This window comes from Protopterus annectens, chromosome 1.part0 (assembly GCF_019279795.1).
Source record: "Protopterus annectens isolate FY-2018-M chromosome 1.part0, PAN1.0, whole genome shotgun sequence".
In the NCBI taxonomy this organism is placed as follows: Eukaryota; Metazoa; Chordata; order Ceratodontiformes; family Protopteridae; genus Protopterus; species Protopterus annectens.
In genome coordinates, this window is record NC_056725.1 from 1,794,671,604 (window position 1) to 1,794,692,556 (window position 20,953).

The 20,953-nt window shown below is 37.6% G+C and overlaps 1 protein-coding gene across 2 annotated transcripts in view; it reads right to left on the reverse strand.

Annotated features, from left to right (window-relative positions):
• Positions 1–20,953, reverse strand: part of PDE10A (phosphodiesterase 10A) — a 4,065,478-nt gene that overhangs the window by 1,011,329 nt on the left and 3,033,196 nt on the right. For both annotated transcript variants that reach the window (XM_044069581.1, XM_044069571.1), the window contains exon 12: positions 5,038–5,130. In XM_044069581.1, the coding sequence (XP_043925516.1) occupies positions 5,038–5,130 (93 nt within the window). The remainder of the gene's footprint in view (positions 1–5,037; positions 5,131–20,953) is intronic.

Consider the following 20,953-nt stretch of genomic DNA (forward strand, 5'->3'; position numbering starts at 1 on the left):
TACACGATAAGCGCTTTCGGTTTTCACCTTCTTCAGATCGTAGGGGATTGAGAAAGATGCTGAGCTTTTAAAGTAACTTGTGACCAATGATCATGCGCCAAATCTGGAGATTTATTTGGTTAATGAATTTTGCCTGTAAATATACCTTTGGGCAACAGGTTTTTATTGACATCCAGAGGATGTAACCTCACTTCTTTCTGGGACTTTTTATCTTCTATATATGGAACAACTTGTGAGTATTTATCATTGAAAAAAAGCCGTTTTATACTGTCAACGACAAGGACTGAAAAATACTTTATCTATTGAGTATTATTTTTATGCTCCTTTCGTCAATGACAAGGTTTTTATCAAACAATTTTGCTTGTTTTATTCAAAAAACAAACCTATAAGATTTTATCTGTTTTTGTGTCTGCACATTACTGGCCGTGGTGCAACAGTTTGATTTTTTGGTGCATGGATTCTACTTTCTGTTGCCTTAGTAGTGAGGAATTCATTCATTTACTGATCTATTTATTTATTAGTTAATACATGAATTATTGAGTATAACAACAAACTAATATGTTTTAATATTAATTGTTAATTTTATTTATTGTTTTATTTGACATTTGTTTACTGGGGAGGTCCAACTGGAAGTAGCCCATTTTCAGCGAAGGCTCAGGGAGAAAAGCTCCATATGTAAACTATGCAACTAACACACAAAGTACAACTATAAGATTTCTATAACACGTTAGACAAACTAAAACAAACATACAACTTTAAGGTATACACCTGAGACAATTACAGTAAGCAGTTATATAGCTCAATATGAAGGAGTTATGCTCGTTATGCACAGAGTAAAAAATAGGCCAGACAGTAGCAGAAATATATAAAAATTAGTTTAAAGAACTCTGGGGCCATCATTAATGTAAAACATTTCCAAAAGAGCAATGAGGAAAGGTAATCACAAGGTACAAAAAAGGTGTAGTTGCAGTATTATCATAGTCATGGACAACCTTAATGATACTGGAGAACAGTGTGAAGGTCATGTACAAAATTCTGCTGAGGATATAGATGAGTGGATAGTAAAAGAAAAAGAAGAGGATGAATCTTGTGAAATATAGGAATGGGGTATGGGTAATATTATAAGGGGCCCAGGAGCTGATCTGAGAAATGGGAAGAGAGGATGTTAATAAAGAATACAGTTATAGGGGGAATGGAGATTGAGAAAAATAAATCTGTTCAGCCTGGGGATGAGCAGGAACATAACTAGCTGTCATTTAGATGAGACTTAAGCAGCTTTTTAAACTGAGTGGGGTTACTATTGTTAAGAATATTCTGTGGGATGGAGTTCCATGTTTTAGAGATGTGATTTTAATAAAGAGAGTCCCCAAAGCTGTTGTTGGATTTACAAACTTTTAGCAGTAATTTGTTAGAGGATCTCAGGGGTTTATTATTGGTGTGGGTTTGTACTAGGGTTTGGAGAGCTGGACATTTGTCATGTTTATATATATGATAGAGTGGGTTAGTATTAGTTGGTTTTAGGATAGGATATTGGATAGCTCAAGCCATTTTAGTTGTCAGAGAGCAACACAGTGATGGGTTCTGTGAGGTAGGTTTGTGGCGAATTTGGCTATGTTATGGTAGCATGTTTCTAGCTTGTTCAGGTCTGTTTTTTGAGTTTTGTGAATTTAGGAGAGGCGTACATTAGTGTGGATAATAAGTGGGTTCTGGCAGTAGCTTGTCTAGATGAGTTAGTGAGGTAAGTCTTTATTCTATATAGAGAACCTAATTTTACATGGGCAGTTTTAATAACTAGTGATGCATGTTTGTCAAATCTCAAACTGTTATCAATGGTGACATCTAGGAGCTTGGTTTCTGAGGTTGGCTTGATTATAATGTTGTTAGATGAGAATATTTTAAAGTGCTGACTAAGGTTTTAGGATTTATGATGATTGTTGAGAAAAAGCATTAACTTGGTTTTGTTAGGGTTTAGAATGAGTTAAACTTGTGCAGGTAAGTTTCTACTGCAGAAAAGGATTTTTGGGTGATTTCTTGAAGTTCTGGCAGGGGGGTGCATTGCAGATGACAGTGGAGTTATCTGTGTGGTGCATGATAATGGCAAGGCTGGTTTCAGTGTGAAGTTTGTTAGTGAAGACAGAGAAAAGAAGTGGGCCATGTATGGATACTTGTGTGACTTCTGCTAGTAGGGTAGAAAGATCATTTTGCCACTTGACAGCGTGTTGGTGATCAGAAAGATAGTTGTGGAACTAGGAGAGGGTTTCTTTATGTATGTCTACAGATGTGAACTCATGCAAGAGCTTTTGATGGGATATTGTATGCCTTTGACATATCTAGAAAAATAGAAGAGACGGGTTGTCTGTCACTTCTGTGTTGGTTTACAGTGTTGGTGAAACTTAACAGGGCAGTTGTGGTGCTGTGGCTGGGTCAAAATCCATGTTGTAAACTGATTAGGAGATTTTTTCTTAACGGACTGTCCAGTAATTACGTGTGGATACATTTTTCCAAGATTTCTGAGAGGGGTGATAGTACAGATATTGGTCTGTAGTTGGAAAGTTCTATTGAGCAGCCACCTCTGTGGAGAGGTATTATATAGGAAATTTTTTAATTTTTAGGGATGTACTTCTCAGGGATGGATCTATTGATCAAGATAGATACACTGTAAAAGATGACATCAGCTGCTAATTTGAGGTATTCATTTGGTAGCTTGTCAGAGGTAAGTGAAACAGGTTTTAGTTTGGTTAGCATTTTTTTTTTTATTTTGAATATTTGGATGGACTGTAGTGTGAGTGTATATTTTTTAATAAATATGTATATAGTCTTTCTTTGGTACAGTTTCCAATTTCTATGATTTTTTTCTAATAACCCAAATGTTTCAAAAGTCACTTCATAGAAGTCCACAGTCCCCAAATGTACTAATGCTCTTATGTCTTTTATACTAAATCGTAAAGACAATTACATTGTCTGAAATATCATATCTTTTTAAACAAAAGTCATTATTTGTTTTAATTCTTACAAAAGACTTCTTAGTTTTCAGTTGCTCACTTGCAAGTCTGTTGCTGTATACTTCTATTACCACATCTGCTTCTTTTCCCATTCTTACAGCATTAATAGATTTTTTTTCATACCCTATTACCAATATGTGCCCTTAAAACTACTTATTCTACCAGCTGAACACACAAGAGTTTTTTTCTGCTTCTTTATTATCAAAATCCACTGCTTTTTCCACTGAAACTGTCATTCTTTTCTGTTTTTGTTACTATAACATGATCAGCTTCCTCACACCATCTTGATTCTACTCCATTTTCTCTCTCAGGTTTCATCATTTCTGTGTTGGTAATCCACTCCCCACCTAACTCTGTTACAATATTTTTTCTCATTTCCAATAGGTTCAGTCACCTCTAGATACGTATGCTTTTTCCAAAATATACAAAGCTTCACATCACATGACATCTTCCATCTTGGATTTCTCGCAACCAAGTCAGCAGCAGTCCGATGGTGCCACCTAATGGCTGTGATGCAAAACAACAAGACAAAAGAGTAGGGGAGGTTTCCAACTGCCATTGCCAAATATTCCCAAGTCACTACGAATGCCACTTCAGGTCTCCCCTGAAAAGATGACCCATTCCTGGAAGGACTAGAAAGTTGATAAATAAAACAAATAGGTTATGAAAATAGAATATGATTTTTATAATTGATTTTTTACATGCAAAGTGTATATGTATATATTTATATATATATATTTTTCATTGCCAAATGGACTAAGGTTGATATATTTCCAGCCATGTAGTATATTGTCTTGGATAAAATCACAGACTTAATAATCTGGTTAAATAAGAGGTACCACATCATTATAAATTTTATTTAAAGTACATAAGGGTTACATTATTATGACAGCTACTAAGTAGGGCAAGACCAGCTCAAATGTCACACTTATGGGGGAAGGGATTTGAATTTAACATGTGCACCAATATCCCTTTGTTTTACAGCACAATAAACCACTCCCTTGCCTGATATTTGTGTACTTAATAAAGTATTTTCGACTGGAAACAGACTGCCTGCCTTGCTTGGATACTTTCAAATACTTAGTAATTCTGCACAATATTTCATATTTTTATATATATATATATATATATATATATATATATATATATATATATATATATTTTTTTTTTTTTACTTAAGACAAGTTTAAGTTCGCTACTTCTACTACTATTGTCTGATCTCGTTAATATACAGTGATTAACTAGAGATATATAGACTGAAAATCTCCAACACAAAGAAGTTTCTTACACTGTTTTGTTCAAAATCTAAACCACTGACATAGTCATTCTCTCAAAATATCTGCAAAACAAAGGGCAAGCAGAACAATTTATACTAAAGGCACTACTAGAGAGATGTTCAGAAATGAACTTTTAAATCTGTGTGTTTTTCTATGCAAACTGTAACATTATTCAGAAGCAAAGAATATGATTCTCAGCTAGTGATACTACTGCAGCTTCAGCCAAAACAGCAGCAGTCCCAGTACTAATGTCATCATTAGCCATACCCTTAAGAAAGCATTTTGAGACAGTTTGCATTCTTTTGATATATAACCGACAAAGATACATTTACAAACCTTTCTATACTTCTGCAGGGAAAGTTGTCAAACTACCATTAAATGCTACAGTGTATAAAAGTACTAAATCCACAACTTCTTGTCAAAAGATGATTCAGCATAACAGATCAATACCCACCAAGATGCAGTAAATCTGCAAAAAATATTTACAATTATTTATTTCTTTATGCAATTATTTTGTGTTTAAGCATCACAAATTATCATCTACTCTGTTTTAAAGAATATGTATGTTGTTAAGCACAGCAACTTAAAGTGAGTGGAAGCAAACAAATACAATTGTAATTTACTGCAATAACTCCTTGTTTCAAATGAAATGTATAAAAAAGTTACTGCTTTCTTTGGTAACACGTTCAATTTCCTTTAGGATTTTATGAATTTAATATAAGCTACAAAGGTACTGAAAAGTAATATATTTGCTATACCTGTTAAAGCGTGGATCTGCATAGGCATCGGGAATATTTAAAACTTCACCCGTTCGGGCTACCTGACCCGCAATTCCTTTTTCAATAGAAAACCTAAATACAAGAATACATTTTGTTTACAACACATCATAAAATAAGGGTTTATGTACAAACTACAACAGGAGTCTGAATTCCATTACTCCCGAACTCTATAATACATGATCCTACATTTACTTCTGGGTCACCCCTGAAAGTGAATTATGGCCTAACTGGTATTATATTACTTACTAAATAAATAACATATGCAATTACAAACTTACAATAGGTAATGGTGAATTACATCCTACTTTGAGGTAATGCTGCGTTGTTGTTTACAAATTAAAAAAGTGCGAACTAGCACCAATAAATGAAAAACAAACTAGAAAAGTCCACAAAAGCACCAGACTCCAAATGCAGCAGTACTCCCAAAGCTTTTATTCTAACATAAAATGCTACATAGACTGTGTAAAAAGTACTGACAAGTACTGAAATATAAGGTTACAAACAAACAAAAAGGAACTCTGAAACCAGATTAATATTAAGCGCTTTTCGTCCGGATCTTATCCGGACTTCTTCAGACAAAGAAATATAGTGTTAAAGTGTCATTTAAATTACTTCACCTGATAAAAGTGACTTATCAGGTCCCAGTATCCAAAATTTAAAAGTTTTAAAGCAATACTCACTTGTGCTCATGTCGTCACTAATCTAACATGAAGCATATACAGTGCAGTAAATTATTTAAAATAGATAATGTTAGTTCCACCATATTCTTAGTCATTTCCTACCAGTTAAGTAATACTGTATCTGTTATCTTCAATGGTTAAAAATAAGTCAGCACCTAGTATTTCACTTAAAATATAAGTGGTGTCTTCCTTTTAGTAAATGCATCTTAATGTTCACCGCAATGCAGTTAGTAGAAATACTCCGTTGTTTGCGGCTGTCATATCATACTTATGAAAACCAATTTTTATAATCGGGCTTAGTGCATATATTGTTAATAGTAATCTGTTGTTCACATATATAGTTTACAATTTAAGAAAGTTACGTTACTCTGACCATATTCTGTCAGTTCCTTACTGATAATCTAATACTATACACAATGTCAATAGTAGTCAACTGGTAAATCTGCAACCAGTTGTCCAAATGGACTATGGTGAATAGCATCTTCTGTTTACTAAATACTTTCTAAGGTTCAACACCAGGTTGTTGTTAAAATGAAAAATGTAAATAAAAGTGAAAATAAAGTAATAAATAATAAATAGAAATACTCAAATACTGACGACCTTCGTGTCATGTACTCAACAATCGATTGTGTGTCCTTAGACTACGTGCATATAGTGCTAGTGATGATCTAGTATTTACTTATGTAGTCTAAACTGACCTGTTTTCTATTTTAACCACATCCCTACTGTATATAAAAATCCTTAGGGTCAACTGTTATGTTGAAACTAAGGTTCATAATTATTTTTGTATTTAAGAATATGTCAGTGATAATATGTTAACATAAGTTAACCATAAACATTAAACTGAATAAAAAAATAGGTAATACATATTAATAAACAAACAGAAAATATGTTATCCATATAAATAATAATGTAATTCATTTACAAGTAGGGAGGTGTGCTGCTTGAAAGTCTAGTTCTCGTCATTCACCAGTGAAACAGTGTTCATTACCATGTTATGTGATCTTTCAATATATTTGTAGAGTTTGTAAGAGCTCAAGAGTAACCTGTCCCTTTTATCTGAGCAAGCTCCTATGTTTCAATGCATATTGATAATCTTATCTATGTGTATAAGAAAATTATAAGAGCTCAAGGGTAACCTGTCCCTTTTATCTGAGCAAGCTCCTAAGTTTCAGTACACATGCTATAGAACTCATTTCATTTAGTCCCGGTTCTTTACTAGCATCTAGACGTAACTGCTAATTAAGTTCACTTCTTTCTAATAGTAATTTAACCAGACTATCATCAGTGTATTTTTTTATTATTTTCTGTGAACTGACTAATGTGTGAAATAATCTTAAATTTAAAATTGTGTTCAACATTTCCATCACAATGTCTAGCTAAAGCATTTTCAGTTTTCCTCTTTTTGATTGCATATACGTGTTCATAGATTCTATCTCTCAGCGATCGGTTTTACCCACATAAAATGCCGGATATTGTTGACATTGAGCCAAGTATACAACCGATCTAGTGCTACAATTGTATGTCTCTCGAATATTACATTTTTCTTTCCTAATAACAAAAGAGTTCCCACTATCTACATAGTGGCAGTATTTACGTTTCACATTTGTGTGTACCTGCATTGCTCTTTATAGGTCTATAAGGTGTTTCTAGTAGGTTCTTCAAGTTGAACCCTCATTTAAAAGTAATAACAGGAAATTCACCTATTTTGTTAAATATGTCCTTATCTATTGACAGGTAGTACCAATATTTTCTTACTGTATTCTGAGTATCTACTGCAACAGGACTGTATGTAAAAATAAATGAAAGAGAAAAGCTTTTACTGTTATTCATAGGTTGTTCAACTGGTATTTTGAACAACCTTTCCTCCTGTTCTGTGTCTAATGCTTCAGTACTAGTAACACTTGTTATTGTAACTGTGTAATTATCCAAGATCGGTTTGTAAATCCCTAAGTTTCTTTTTACTTTAACTTCTTGAAAGATGTTTGATAGGAGCCTTGTAGGATAACCTCTATGTCTGAACATTTCATGCAGTAACTTACATTCTTCCTCAAAATCCTTTTCTGTGCTTGTCATTCTAGCTGCACATACCAGTTGCCCTTTAACCACTGATTTTTTCTGGTGTAATGGGTGAGAACTGGTAAAGTGCAAAAAAGAAATTGAGTAGGTGTCCTTTCTGTAAATTTTTGCAGTGTATCTACCTTTCTGGTTGTTCTTACTTAGTTCTACATCTAAAAAGTGGATCCTTTGTTCCTGGAAGTTTCTAGTGAACTTTAGGAAGTTACCTGTTGAGTTAAAAAATTCTACTAGACCATCAGCTGTGGCATTGCCACCATTAATTAAAATGAAGATATCATCCAGGAATCTTGTGTAAAAAACAATTTTCTCTTTCCACTGACTTTGAAAAATGAAGTTGGATTCCCAGTAGGCCATCACCAAGTTAGAAAAAGTTGCCCCTACTGGGGACCCCGTGGCTACTCCAGTTTTTTGAAGAAACAGTCTGTTGTTAAATGAGATGTAATTTTTTCAATATGATGTCTAACAGTTGTTTTACTAGTCTGATGTCTATCAGTTGCCCCTTTATTTTTTATAAATTCAATTACCCATTCAATACTTAAATCTTGGGGTACAGATGAATATAAATCACATACATCAACTGTCAGAAAGTTGAATTCTTTGCTGAATGTTAGTGCATTAATTTGGTCCAAAAAGGACCATGAATCTTTACAAATTTGTTTTTCTTTTTCTACATATTTTTTTTCAGTGTTAAATCTACAACTTTCGCACAAGGGTATGTGATAGACTGTCTCGCGTCTACCAATGCTCTAAAAGGTGGGTCAGTCAACCCTTTGTGGATTTTAGGTATTTCAAATACTTGTGGTAATTTAGGTGACAGCATAGTTAAATAATGGCTTAGTTGTATGTGTATTAACCAGTCAATATATAGGTCAGTAATGAACATTTTAATTCTGTTGTATGCCATATTGAGTTGATTTAAACTTACTTCTTCATATGTTTCTTTTTCTAAAAGCCATTTTCTTATTGTAGTCCTCTTTGTACATAACTACTAGGCCCCCTCCCTTGTCTGGTTTCATAAACCTGATTGGGAGGCTTCTGAATGATTTTAGCAAGTGTCATTCCTCTGTAGTTGTGTTCTCATTGTTTCTTTGTTTTTTGTTATTAGCCAATATTTGCCTAAATTCATGTTCACATAAAAACTCGAACATGTTAATACTAGGGTTACATGGTGGATTAAATGTACTGGCTACTCTTAGTTCATTGTTACTTTATGATGAGTTTCCCATTAATACAGTCAGATTCAACCTATGTATGAACAATTTAAAAGCAATCAAGAGTTCCGCCAGGTTACTCTTCTTGGTAGGTACAAATGTAAGTCCTTTTGAAAACAGTTCAACTAGGGTGTCGTCAATATGATATTCTGTATAATTATAAATTTTGAAGTCTCTTTCACCATTAAACACTATTTTACATGGTGGGAATATAAATTCCTCTTGTTGCTGCGGGTGTTGTATCTTTTCTTGGGGGGAAATTGCGGGTTGGAGTTCCAATTGTTCCCCCTCCCCCCCTCTGTAGTTTTTTGTTGTTGTGGTTGTTGTTAATGCCACTGATTTTGGTTGTGGTATGATGGGGGGGGTTGTTGGCTTTGATGATTGTAACCCCTAGCAGTGTCTCCATTCTGCAAAAATCGACACCTTCGTTTATGTAGTCTTCGCTGTTATTCACATCCACATCCAAACTTATACCTGACCTTGTATTAGATACTGTGTGTTGTTCGGGTCTTGTTGGGTACCCTTGTCCTGAGGGTTGCTCTCCTCTGTTCCAAGTTGCATTGTTCTGTGAACCTGGAGGTTTTGGATATGCAGTACCCTCTGCATAAGCTTTTAAGTCTCTCTGTAATTTTTTGACTTTGATATTTTTCAATTTATCAAGCTGTTGTGCTATACTAGTAAATATTCGATTGTAATCATATTGATAACGGTTAAATACTGTGTCTACTTTTATTTCTCTTTCCAAAATCAAAGTTTCTGAAGCCAGTTTGTTGACCATTAGTTGGTAATTTTTGGCCATACATTTTAAAAGGTCTAAGCCTTGATTGTTAAATAATTCTATTAGTTCCTTATGGAACTCGGACCCTTCAATCAGGCCCATCGGATACGAACAATATCTTTACCCTTTTGGTACTATTTTCTCTTTTAAACATTTATTGAAGTAATTAAGCTCTAGTTGTAGTTTTTTAATTTTAATAGTTTGTTATCTAACAATTTCAACTTTTCAACCAAAGAGCCAGTCCCTTCATTAAAATTGTCATTATTGTTACTTGCCTGTGGGTTATCCAGGTTAAGTTCATCACTTAACCAGTTTGTGATGTCCTGTGTAACATTTAGCCCTGGTGTTAGTATCCTTACATTGTTGTCTGCTGTTGAATTGGTGTCTGTCCGACTTGGCTCGCCTGCAATTAAACCTTTCTGTTGGTTGTTTGTTATCTGGTAGGAAAGACTTGTTTTTTGTGTATTTTGGGTCAAAGACCCTACATAGTCAGTATTTTCAGTGTTTGCACTACAGTTCAGCCTGGTTGCTGAATCTACCTTAGCCATCAGGCATTCTAAACGTTCATTCATAAGTTCCAAAAGTTGAGTAAGATTGCCCCTCTCTGGTTCGTCACTGTGTGTGGATGTATCCATTGCTGCACGCTGGTCGTCAGTGCTGTGTAGGAAACCACGAACTAGCACCAATAAATGAAAAACAAACTAGAAAAGTCCACAAAAGCACCAGACACCAAATGCAGCAGTACTCCCAAAGCTTTTATTCTAACATAAAATGCCACATAGGCTGTGTAAAAAGTACTGACAAGTACTGAAATATAAGGTTACAAACAAACAAAAAGGAACTCTGAAACCAGATTAATGTTAAGCGTTTTTCATCTGGATCTTAACCGGACTTCTTCTGACAAATAAATATAGTGTTAAAGTGTCGTTTAAATTACTTCACCTGATAAAAGTGACCTATCAGGTCCCAGTATCCAAAATTTAAAAGTTTTAAAGCAATACTCACTTGTGCTCATGTCGACACTAATCTAACATGAAGCATATACAGTGCAGTAAATTATTTAAAATAGATAATGTTAGTTCCACCATATTCTTAGTCATTTCCAGGAATAAAGGATCCACTTTTTAGATGTAGAACTAAGTAAGAACAGCCAGGAAGGTAGATACACTGCAAAAATGTACAGAAAGGATACCTACTCAAATTCCTTTTTGCACTTTACCAGTACTCACCCGTTACACCAGAAAAATCAGTGGTTAAAGGGCAACTGGTATGAATGACAAGCACAGAAAAGGATTTTGAGGAAGAAAGTACAGTTTTGTACCTACCATAAATGTAGATGTTCGAGTGCACATACTGCTGCAGTCATTACACTTGGGTTATCCTGCCGTCAGGCGGGCCCTTGGTCGGCCGAATTCCAAAGTCTTGGTCCAAAGTCTTGGTCCGGCGTCAGTTGTCGTCGCTTCTTCCCTGATGTCATAGCGGCAGGGGTATAAAAGAGGCAGCCGACACCATTTTCTTCAGTTTTTCTTGCCCCAGATGTCAGGTGCCCCGAAATAGGCAGGCAATATATGATATTATGCAAACTTACATAAGTAGATAAACCCAATCAGTAGTTGTAAGCAATTATACCATGACCCCTCCCCAAAACGTGCACGTTGATTGGCCAGCGTGCACATTGTAAATCGAGTTATACTAATGGAAAAAGGTCCGGTCGCCTGGACTTTTTTCCATTAGTATAACTTTACTTTTAAAACACTGTCTCGCTATGTTAAATGGGTTTAACATAGCGAGACAGCTTTAAAATAAGCAACGGAGATCTCCGTTGCTTATTTTAAAGCTGTCTCGCTATGCTAAACCCATTTAACATAGCGAGACAGGTTTTAAAAAGCAACGGAGAAAGCAAGATCTCCGTTGCTTTTTCTGTTCGCTATGTTAAATGGGTTTAACATAGCGAGACAGTTTTAAAATAAGCAACGGACATCTCCGTTGCTTATTTTAAAGCTGTCTCGCTATGTTAAACCCATTTAACATAGTGAAACAGTAAAAAGCAACGGAGATCTTGTTTTCTCCGTTGCTTTTGCCCACAGCTCTGATGTACTGCGCAGGCGCGCAGTACATCAGAACTGCCGCGGATGCCAGACATCTGCGGAAGGGCAGTAAACAGGCATTATACTATGCCATTATTTAAGAAAAGTAATAGTTTCTTTTCTTAAATAATGTCATGGTATAATAGCAATAACCCACTTCTGGGTGTGGGTAATGCTGTATTTACCCACGGTTGGCTTTGTTTGGTCACCACGCCAACCGTGGGTAAATCCAGCATTACCCACACCCAGGCGTGGGTTATTGCTATAATACACCATATAGGAGTACCCCTAGTTGGATGTATGCTAGAGGTGTTTGTCATAAGCCCTGTCCTGAGAGGGGATGGAGGGAGGGAAACCTGGACTGCAGCAGTATGTGCACTCGAACATCTACATTTATGGTAGGTACAAAACTGTACTATGTTCATCGTGCCATATTGCTGCAGTCATTACACTTGGGTGAATCCCAAAGCTATGGAAGGGTGGCTGGTATTAGGCTGAATGAGGAGGGGCTAGAATGCCCTGCAGGACTGCGGTGGCAAAGCCCGCTCTAGATTTAGAGTATAGTGGCAGGTGGTAGTGCTTGGTAAAAGTGTGCACTGAACTCCAAGTAGCTGCTTCCAAAATGTCCTTGGTTGGGACCCCCCTGAGATATGCTGCTGAGGTAGCTGTTGCCCTGGTGGAGTGTGATCTGATGTATCCTGGCACTGTTTTCCCATGAAATGAATAGCAAAAGCGGATGCAGTGGGCTATCCATTTTGAAATAGTCTGTTTGGAAATAGCCTTTCCTTGAACACCAGCAGCATAAGACACAAAAAGTTGTTCAGATTTTCTGAATGACTTTGTCCTGTCCAAATAGTATCAAAGTTGTCTGTGAATGTCCAAGGAGTGAAGTAGTCTCTCCCCTTTATTCTGGGGGTTTGGATAGAAGGTAGGTAAATGGATAGCCTGATTCAAAGCCACACTGGATACTACATTTGGCATGAAGGTAGGGTTGGTACGTAAAGAGACTCTGTCCTGATGGAAAATGAGGAAAGGTTGCACTGCCATAAGGGCCTGTAGCTCTGAAACCCTGCGTGCTAAGGTAATAGCCAAAAGCAGAGCTGTTTTCCATGACAAGTATTGCAGTTCTGCTGAGGAGGCAGGTTTGAAAGGAGGTAATGTCAATTTTTCCAGTACGAAGTTAAGGTCCCAAGCTGGAGCTGGTGGATGTCGTGGAGGCCTTATATTTTTTGCCCCTCTGAGGAACTGTCTTAGTAAAGGATGTGAGAATACGGGAGGATCCGTATTGTACTGTGCTGAAATAGCTGAGGCGTGGATTTTGATGGATGAGAAGGAAAGGCCACTGTTTAACATATCAGCTAGGTACTGTAGAATCTGAAGTATATTTAATATGCAAGGATTTAGGCCTTTTGCTTGGTTCCATGCACAAAATCGCTTCCATTTGCCTGAGTAAGTTTTTCTGGTACTGGGTCTCCTGGCCTCCAAGATGACATTCTGGACCTCCTTTGAGAGGAGAGTAGATTGATTAGTTAAGGTATTTTCCATGCAGCTAGATTTAGAGTCCTGATCTGACTGTGGAGGATCTTGTAATTTTGTTGAGACAACAGAAGTGGGAATTGAGGTAGGATCCAAGGTGGTGAATGAGATAGGCTCTTTAGGAGCAGGTACCAGTGCTGACGAGGCCAGTCTGGAGCAATGAGAATCATTTGTGGCCTCTCTGCTCTGACTTTTAGTAACACTTTTGTCAGCAGAGGTAGAGGTGGGAAGGCATAGGTTGTCAATGTTGTCCAACTGAAAGATAGAGCGTCCATTTTCCAGGCCTGTGGATGATAGGTCCTTGTGCAGAATTTTTTCAGCTGGTAATTGCTGTGGGAGGCAAATAGATCTATGTCTGGCTGTCCCCATTTCCGTGCTATCATTGAGAATACTTGAGGGTGTAACTCCCACTCATGAGGATCTGTCATATTCCTGCTTAATTTGTCTGCCATAATGTTTTCCTTTCCTGGCAGGAATTGCACTTGTAGTTGTACTTGTAAGGCCAATGCTGTGTTCCACAGGGTCATTGCCTGTCTGCACAGGGGGTAGGAATGTGTGCCTTCCTGTTTGTTTATGTACCACATAACGGTAGTGTTGTCTGTTCTTATTAATAGTTGACCTGGATGCAATATGTCCTTGAAGGCTGTAAGAGTATTTTGTACTGCTAGCATCTCCTTTTGGTTGATGTGAAGGTGCATGTGTTTTTGAGACCATCTTCCTTGAATGTACTGACCTGCCATGTGTGCTCCCCAGGCGTAGTCTGAAGCATCTGTTGTGATGGTTTGATTTGCTTGAGGTATGCAGAAAGGGAGACCCGTGTTTCTTTGGCATGCTTGAGCCCACCACAAAAATTCCTTTTGAAGGCATGGAATGAGTGGTATAATTGTTTCCAGGCTGTGTTTGTGTTGAGACCATAAGTTTTTCAGGTACCATTGTAGTTTCCTCATATGCAGCTTTGCAAATGGTATTAGCAGAATGCAGGATGCCATGAACCCCAAAGCCTGCAGGATTTTCCTTGCAGTAAGCTGGGTTAAAGTTGTCATTTTTCTGAAGTATTGAGAAGTTGCCTTTGCTTGTCTGGCGTGAGATAAACCATCTGGGCCGTTGTATTTAAGCTGGCACCCAGGAATATTATCTGTTGTGAGGGTATCAGTTTTGATTTCTTTTTGTTTACTGTGTACCCTAGGCAATTTAACAGTTTTATTACAAATGCCAAATGCTGTAGTAGAATGTCCTTGCTGTCCGCTTGGATCAGGCAGTCGTCCAGATATGGGTAGATTTGTATTCCTTGTTGTCTGCAAAATGCAATTACTGATGCCAGGCATTTCGTAAATACTCTGGGCGCAGTAGATAAGCCAAAGGGCAATGCAGAGAATTGATAATGCGTTGTACCTGCAAGAAATCTGAGGTATCTTCTGCAATCTTGTCTGATAGGGACATGCAGGTATGCCTCCTTGAGGTCCAACGTTACCAGCCAAGACTCCTTGCCCAACATGGGAAGAAGCTGCTGTAATGTGAGCATCTTGAATTTTGGTACCTCTAAGTACGTATTCAGGATTGATAGGTCTAACATGGGTCTCCAGTCTTTGTCCTTCCTTGGTACCAGAAATAGTCTTGAATAAAAACCTTGACCTTGTTCTTTTGTAGGTACCTTTTGAATTGCTTTCATATGCATGAGAGCGGAAATTTGCTTTTGTGCCTCTGCCCATTGATTTTGTAGCAGGTTTGGCATGCCTTTCATTTTTGGAAGGGTATGAAAGTGGAATCTGTAGCCTCTGTTTATGATGTCTAGAATCCATTTGTCCTGTGTAATAATGTGCCAATTGTCTGAAAATAAGGCCAGCTTTCCACCCAAAGGTGCTGCCATTGAATGTTTGTTTGGCAGGCGTAGGGGGAAGTCATTGAGCTTGCTTTCTGAATGGTTGAGGCCTTTCTTCTCCACCTCTTGGAGTTCTTGTTTGCCATTGTCTAGGTCTGTAAGATCCTTGTGGTTGTCCTCTGCCCCTGGGGTGTCTGTACCTACCCCTTTGGGGTCTGTCAGTGGTTGGAAAAGACCAGTTTTTTGATGGCCAGTTTCTGCTGAAGCGAGGAGGTTGTACCTGCAAGAAATATTTAACTGTTTGCATAGATTTTGCCTTTTCTTCCATTTTCTTTAAAACCTCCTCTGCTTTGACACCAAATAATACATCCTTTTGCAATGGTGCATCCAATAACTTTGCTTTTACATGGTCTGGTAAGGTTTGCTCTTTTAGCCCAGCATGTCTACGTATCACGGAGCCGGTGACAGCTGCTCTACATGAGGCCTCCAAAGAATCAAAACCACACTGTAAAGTATGTTTTCCCACTTGTTCTGCTCCATGCAATAAATCCTGCATCTCTTTTAAATGTGGTTGATCTGTTTGTGTCATCTTAAGTTTCAATTGGGAGATCAGAAACTGCTGGTATTTTAGCATGTGAAATTGGCAGTTTAATGCCCTCATGACTAAAGTGGCAGAAGTATACACCTTCTTACCCCATCTTTCTAATGCTCTGGAATCTCTTTCAGAAGGTAAAGGATTTTTTGCAATAGAGGCCTTAATCCCCTTAGGACCCTGTGAAATGGTTTCTGGGTCAGCAGCAGGGCTTTTATACAAAAACTGGTGGGAATCAGGGACCCGGTAGTATCTGTCTGGTTTAACTGGGGCAGGAGGCAAGGAGTCTGGATTCAGACTGGCTTCTGCAAAAATATCATCCAAAATATCTAAAACGGGAGGAATAGCAAGGGGCCTCTGCTGAGGAAGAAGGAGAAACTCCCGGAGCCTTTTCTGAGTAATCCTGTCCTTCCCAGTGGAAGTGTTTCCTCAAGGTATGCAAGGTTTCGCCGAAAGAGTAGTCCTCTGGGGGGGAAACCGAGGGAATTGATTCCTCTGCATCAGAGTCTTCATAGGGAGAATAGGAGTAATCCTGGTCCTCAGAGAAACCTGAGGTAATGGAAGCTTGATCTGAGGAAGGGTAGTCTTCCTCCAACCTGGGTCTTTTTTGTAAGGGGGGTGAGAACCCCTGATAAGAGTAATTAAATTCTCAGCCATCTTGAGCATCTGCTTTTTAGGCATGGGTTGCTGAGAAGGAGTCTGAGGACCTTGTTTCCTAATTTTCATAGGGGCTTTAGATTTTGAGTAAGATTTAATGGTAATAAAAGTTGGCTTAAAAACGCCTTCAGAAACTGAAGGCCTAGCTAAATTTTCTGGTTCCCTGCCAAGAGTGGCGTCGGTGTCTAGAGAGGTAATCGGCTCCGGAGGGCCTGCAACTTCAGATTGAGAGGTCGCTGGTAAAATAGATTCAGTGGTATTCAGGGGTTGCGAAGTCGCCTCACTGAGAACTGGAGATCCGGCTGCAGGTCTAAGCGTGGTCTCGGTATCCGTTTTGGGCCTCGGATGCCTATCTTTATCTTTGCGTTTTTTCATTAAGCCTGGTGTCAGAAAATCCGACGACATGCTGTAGTTAAATTTTTTGCCAAAGTAATGAAGGGCGAACTCCGCCCGACGTTTTATAGTGCGTTTATTGAACCTAGCACAAAAGCGGCAGCCCGAGACGTCGTGGTCTGGGCCTAGGCAAGGAATACAGTATGAGTGAAAATCCTTATGCGGCATTTGCTTCCCACAAGAAATGCAATTATTAACTTTGTCTGACATCGGTCTGAGGCAAGAAAAGTTTCCCCAATGGGGTACTTAGCTTTAGAGAAGACTTCAGCTGAAATCCTTTTCGGAAATCTCAGGAGCTGGCCGACGGGTACTTGCGAACTGCTTCTGCTTCGGGCACCGTGCTGCAAGAAAGTGTGAAGAAAATGGTGTCGGCTGCCTCTTTTATACCCCTGCCGCTCTGACGTCAGGGAAGAAGCGACGACAACCGACGCCGGACCAAGACTTTGGAATTCGGCCGACCGAGGGCCCGCCTGACGGCAGGATAACCCAAGTATAATGACTGCAGCAGTATGGCACAATGAACATTGTAAGTTACTGCATGAAATGTTCAGACTTAGAGGTTATCCTACAAGGTTCCTATCAAACATCTTTCAAGAAGTTAAAGTAAAAAGAAACTTAGGGTTTTACAAACCGATCTTGGACAATTACACAGTAACAATAAAAAGTGTTACTACTGCAGTGGTGGTGCTGCGGTAGCATTGTCGCCTCCCAGTAAGATGTCCTGTTCGATTCTCAACTAGAGCGTCTTCTGTGTGGAGACATGCGTGAAAAGGCGTACCTTCATTGAAGGTTGTGCGTCAGGGCCGGCAACTCGGCACGTAAAAATCTACTGCCAATCATTAGCAGACCGGAGTTCTAACCTGGAAAAGCCAAAAGACACAACAACAACAATAACAAGTGTTACTAGTACTGAAGCATTAGACACAGAACTGGAGGAAAGGTTGTTCGCAATACCAGTTGAACAACCTATGAATAACAGTAAAAGCTTTTCTCTTTCATTTATTTTTACATGCAGTCCTGTTGCAGTAGATATTCAGAATACAGTAAGAAAATATTGGTACTACCTGTCAACAGATAAGGACATATTTAACAAAATAGGTGAATTTCCTATTATTACTTTTAAACGAGGGTTCAACTTGAAGAACCAACCAGAAACACCTTATAGACCTATAAAGAGCAATGCAGGTACACATAAATGTGGAACATGTAAATACTGCCACTATGTAGATAGTGGGAACTCTTTTATTATTAGGAAAGAAAAATTTAATATTCGAGAGACATACAATTGTAGCACTAGATCGGTTGTACACTTGGCTCAATGTCAACAATGTCCGGCATTTTATGTCGGTAAAACCGATCGCCGACTGAGAGAGAGAATCTATGAACACGTATATGCAATCAAAAAGAAGAAAACTGAAAATGCTTTAGCTAGACATTGTGATGGAAATGTTGAACACAATTTTAAATTTAGGATTATTTCACACATTAGTCAGTTCACAGAAAATAATAAAAAATACACAGATGATAGATAGTCTGGTTAAATTACTATTAGACAGAAGTGAACTTAATTGGCAGTTGCGTCTAGATGCTAGTAAAGAACCAGGACTAAATGAAATGAGTTCTATAGCATGTGTATTGAAACTTAGGAGCTTGCTCAGATAAAAGGGACAGGTTACCCTTGAGCTCTTATAATTTTCTTATACACATAGATAAGATCAATATGTATTGAAACATAGGAGCTTGCTCAGATAAAAGGGACAGGTTACCCTTGAGCTCTTACAAACTCTTCAAATATATAGAAAGATCACATAACATGGTAATGAACACTGTTTCACTGGTGAATGACGAGAACTAGACTTTCAAACAGCACACCTCCCTACTTGTAAATTAATTACATTATTTATATGGATAACATATTTTCTGTTTGTTTACTAATATTTATTACCTATTTTTTCAGTTTAATGTTTATGGTTAACTTATTTTAACATATTATCACTGACATATTCTTAAATACAAAAATAATTATGAACCTTAGTTTCAACACAACAGTTGACTCTAAGGATTTTTATATACAGTAGGGATGTGGTTAAAATAGAAAACAGGCCAGTTTAGACTACATAAGTAAATACTAGATCATCACTAGCACTATATGCACGTAGTCTAAGGACACACAACCGATTGTTGAGTACATGACACGAAGGTCGTCAGTATTTGAGTATTTCTATTTATAACTTTATTTTCACTTTTATTTACATTTTTAATTTTAACAACAACCTGGTGTTGAACCTTAGGAAGTATTTAGTAAACAGAAGATACTATTCACCATAGTCCATTTGGACAACTGGTTGCAGATTTACCCGTTGACTACTATTGACATTGTGTACAGTATTAGATTATCAGTAAGGAACTGACAGAATATGGTCAGAGTAACGTAACTTTCTTAAATTGTAAACTATATATGTGAACAACAGATTACTATTAACAATGTATGTACTAAGCCTGATTATAAAAATTGGTTTTCATAAGTATGATATGACAGCCGCAAACAACGGAGCATTTCTATTAATTACATCGTGGTGAACATTAAGATGCATTTACTAAAAGGAAGACACCGCTTATAATACTTTAGGTGAAATACTAGGTGCTGACTTATTTTTAACCATTAAAGATAATAGATACAGTATTACTTAACTGGTAGGAAATGATTAAGAATATGGTGGAACTAACATTATCTATTTTAAATAATTTACTGCCCTGTATCTGCTTCATGTTAGATTAGTGACGACATGAGCACAAGTGAGTATTGCTTTAAAACTTTTATATTTTGGTTACCGGGACCTGATAGGTCACTTTTATCAGGTGAAGTAATTTAAATGACACTTTAACACTATATTTCTCTGTCTGAAGAAGTCCGGATAAGATCAGGACGAAAAGCGCTTAACATTAATCTGGTTTCGGAGTTCCTTTTTGTTTGTTTGTAACCTTATATTTCAGTACTTGTCAGCACTTTTTACACAGTCTACGTGGCATTTTATGTTAGAATAAAAGCTTTGGGAGTACTGCTGTGTTTGGAGTCTGGTGCTTTTGTGGACTTTTCTAAATTAAAAAAGTGGGCAACTTCTGGATTCACAGTCCTGGAACAGTAACTTTTTTCTCTCATTTAATGGAGAAACACAGCTTTAACAAAAGGATGCCTTTAAAAAATATCATCCAGAGCAGAACATGGAGTCCATGTAATGCTGAGAAATTCTGCAGTGAAGTGCATATAAAAAAAGAGTCTAATTTGATGACTGTCTAAAATGTGCTAAAGTTGTGCAACTCCATAATACTTGGAACAAAAAATGCAACAATGGAAAAACAAAACAAGTAGGATGTCAGCTGTGTACGTAAACTTACCATAAAAGTAGATGTTTAAGTATAATGTGCAGCAGCCTAAGCTATTCAGGTCATATCCTGCCTAAGATAGGACAGAATCAGCCAGCTTCCAAAGCTTTATAGCAACTTCCATGTGCCCTAATGGCCCAATAGCTAAAGGACAGCAGTATAAAATCAGTGGTTAATGAGCCAAACCTTCAGAGCTTTTTAGAAAAGAGTTTGTCTACTTTGTGTATTTCTCATTTTGGGCTTGTCTACCTTAGGATTACCCTGTAATTACTTCTTGTAGCTAGATGTTTAATTTGATTCTAGTACTATTTTACTCCTGCCTAAATAAAAGTGTGTTTTTACATTAAGAAGACTGAGACTCCAGTTCTAGAGGAGTACAAAAATAGCCTAGTCTGGCCAAGTTGGGAAACCCACAGGGAAGCTGAAAGTGAGATTATTTCATTGATCAGAGGGGGTTTCCTATTGCCACTGCCAACTATCCTCAAGTCACTATGAATGCCACCTCAGGTCTCCTCATAGGTGGAATCAGAGGACAGCTGGTTTAGTTACTTCTTTGTATCTATAAATTCTGCTGTTCATCCTGCAGCAGCATTTAGCAGTGCCTTATGTAAATTCAGGTACTTAGAAGCTAAATTTTCACTATAAAACATCTCCTGTAAATTTACCAATTACTCAGTTG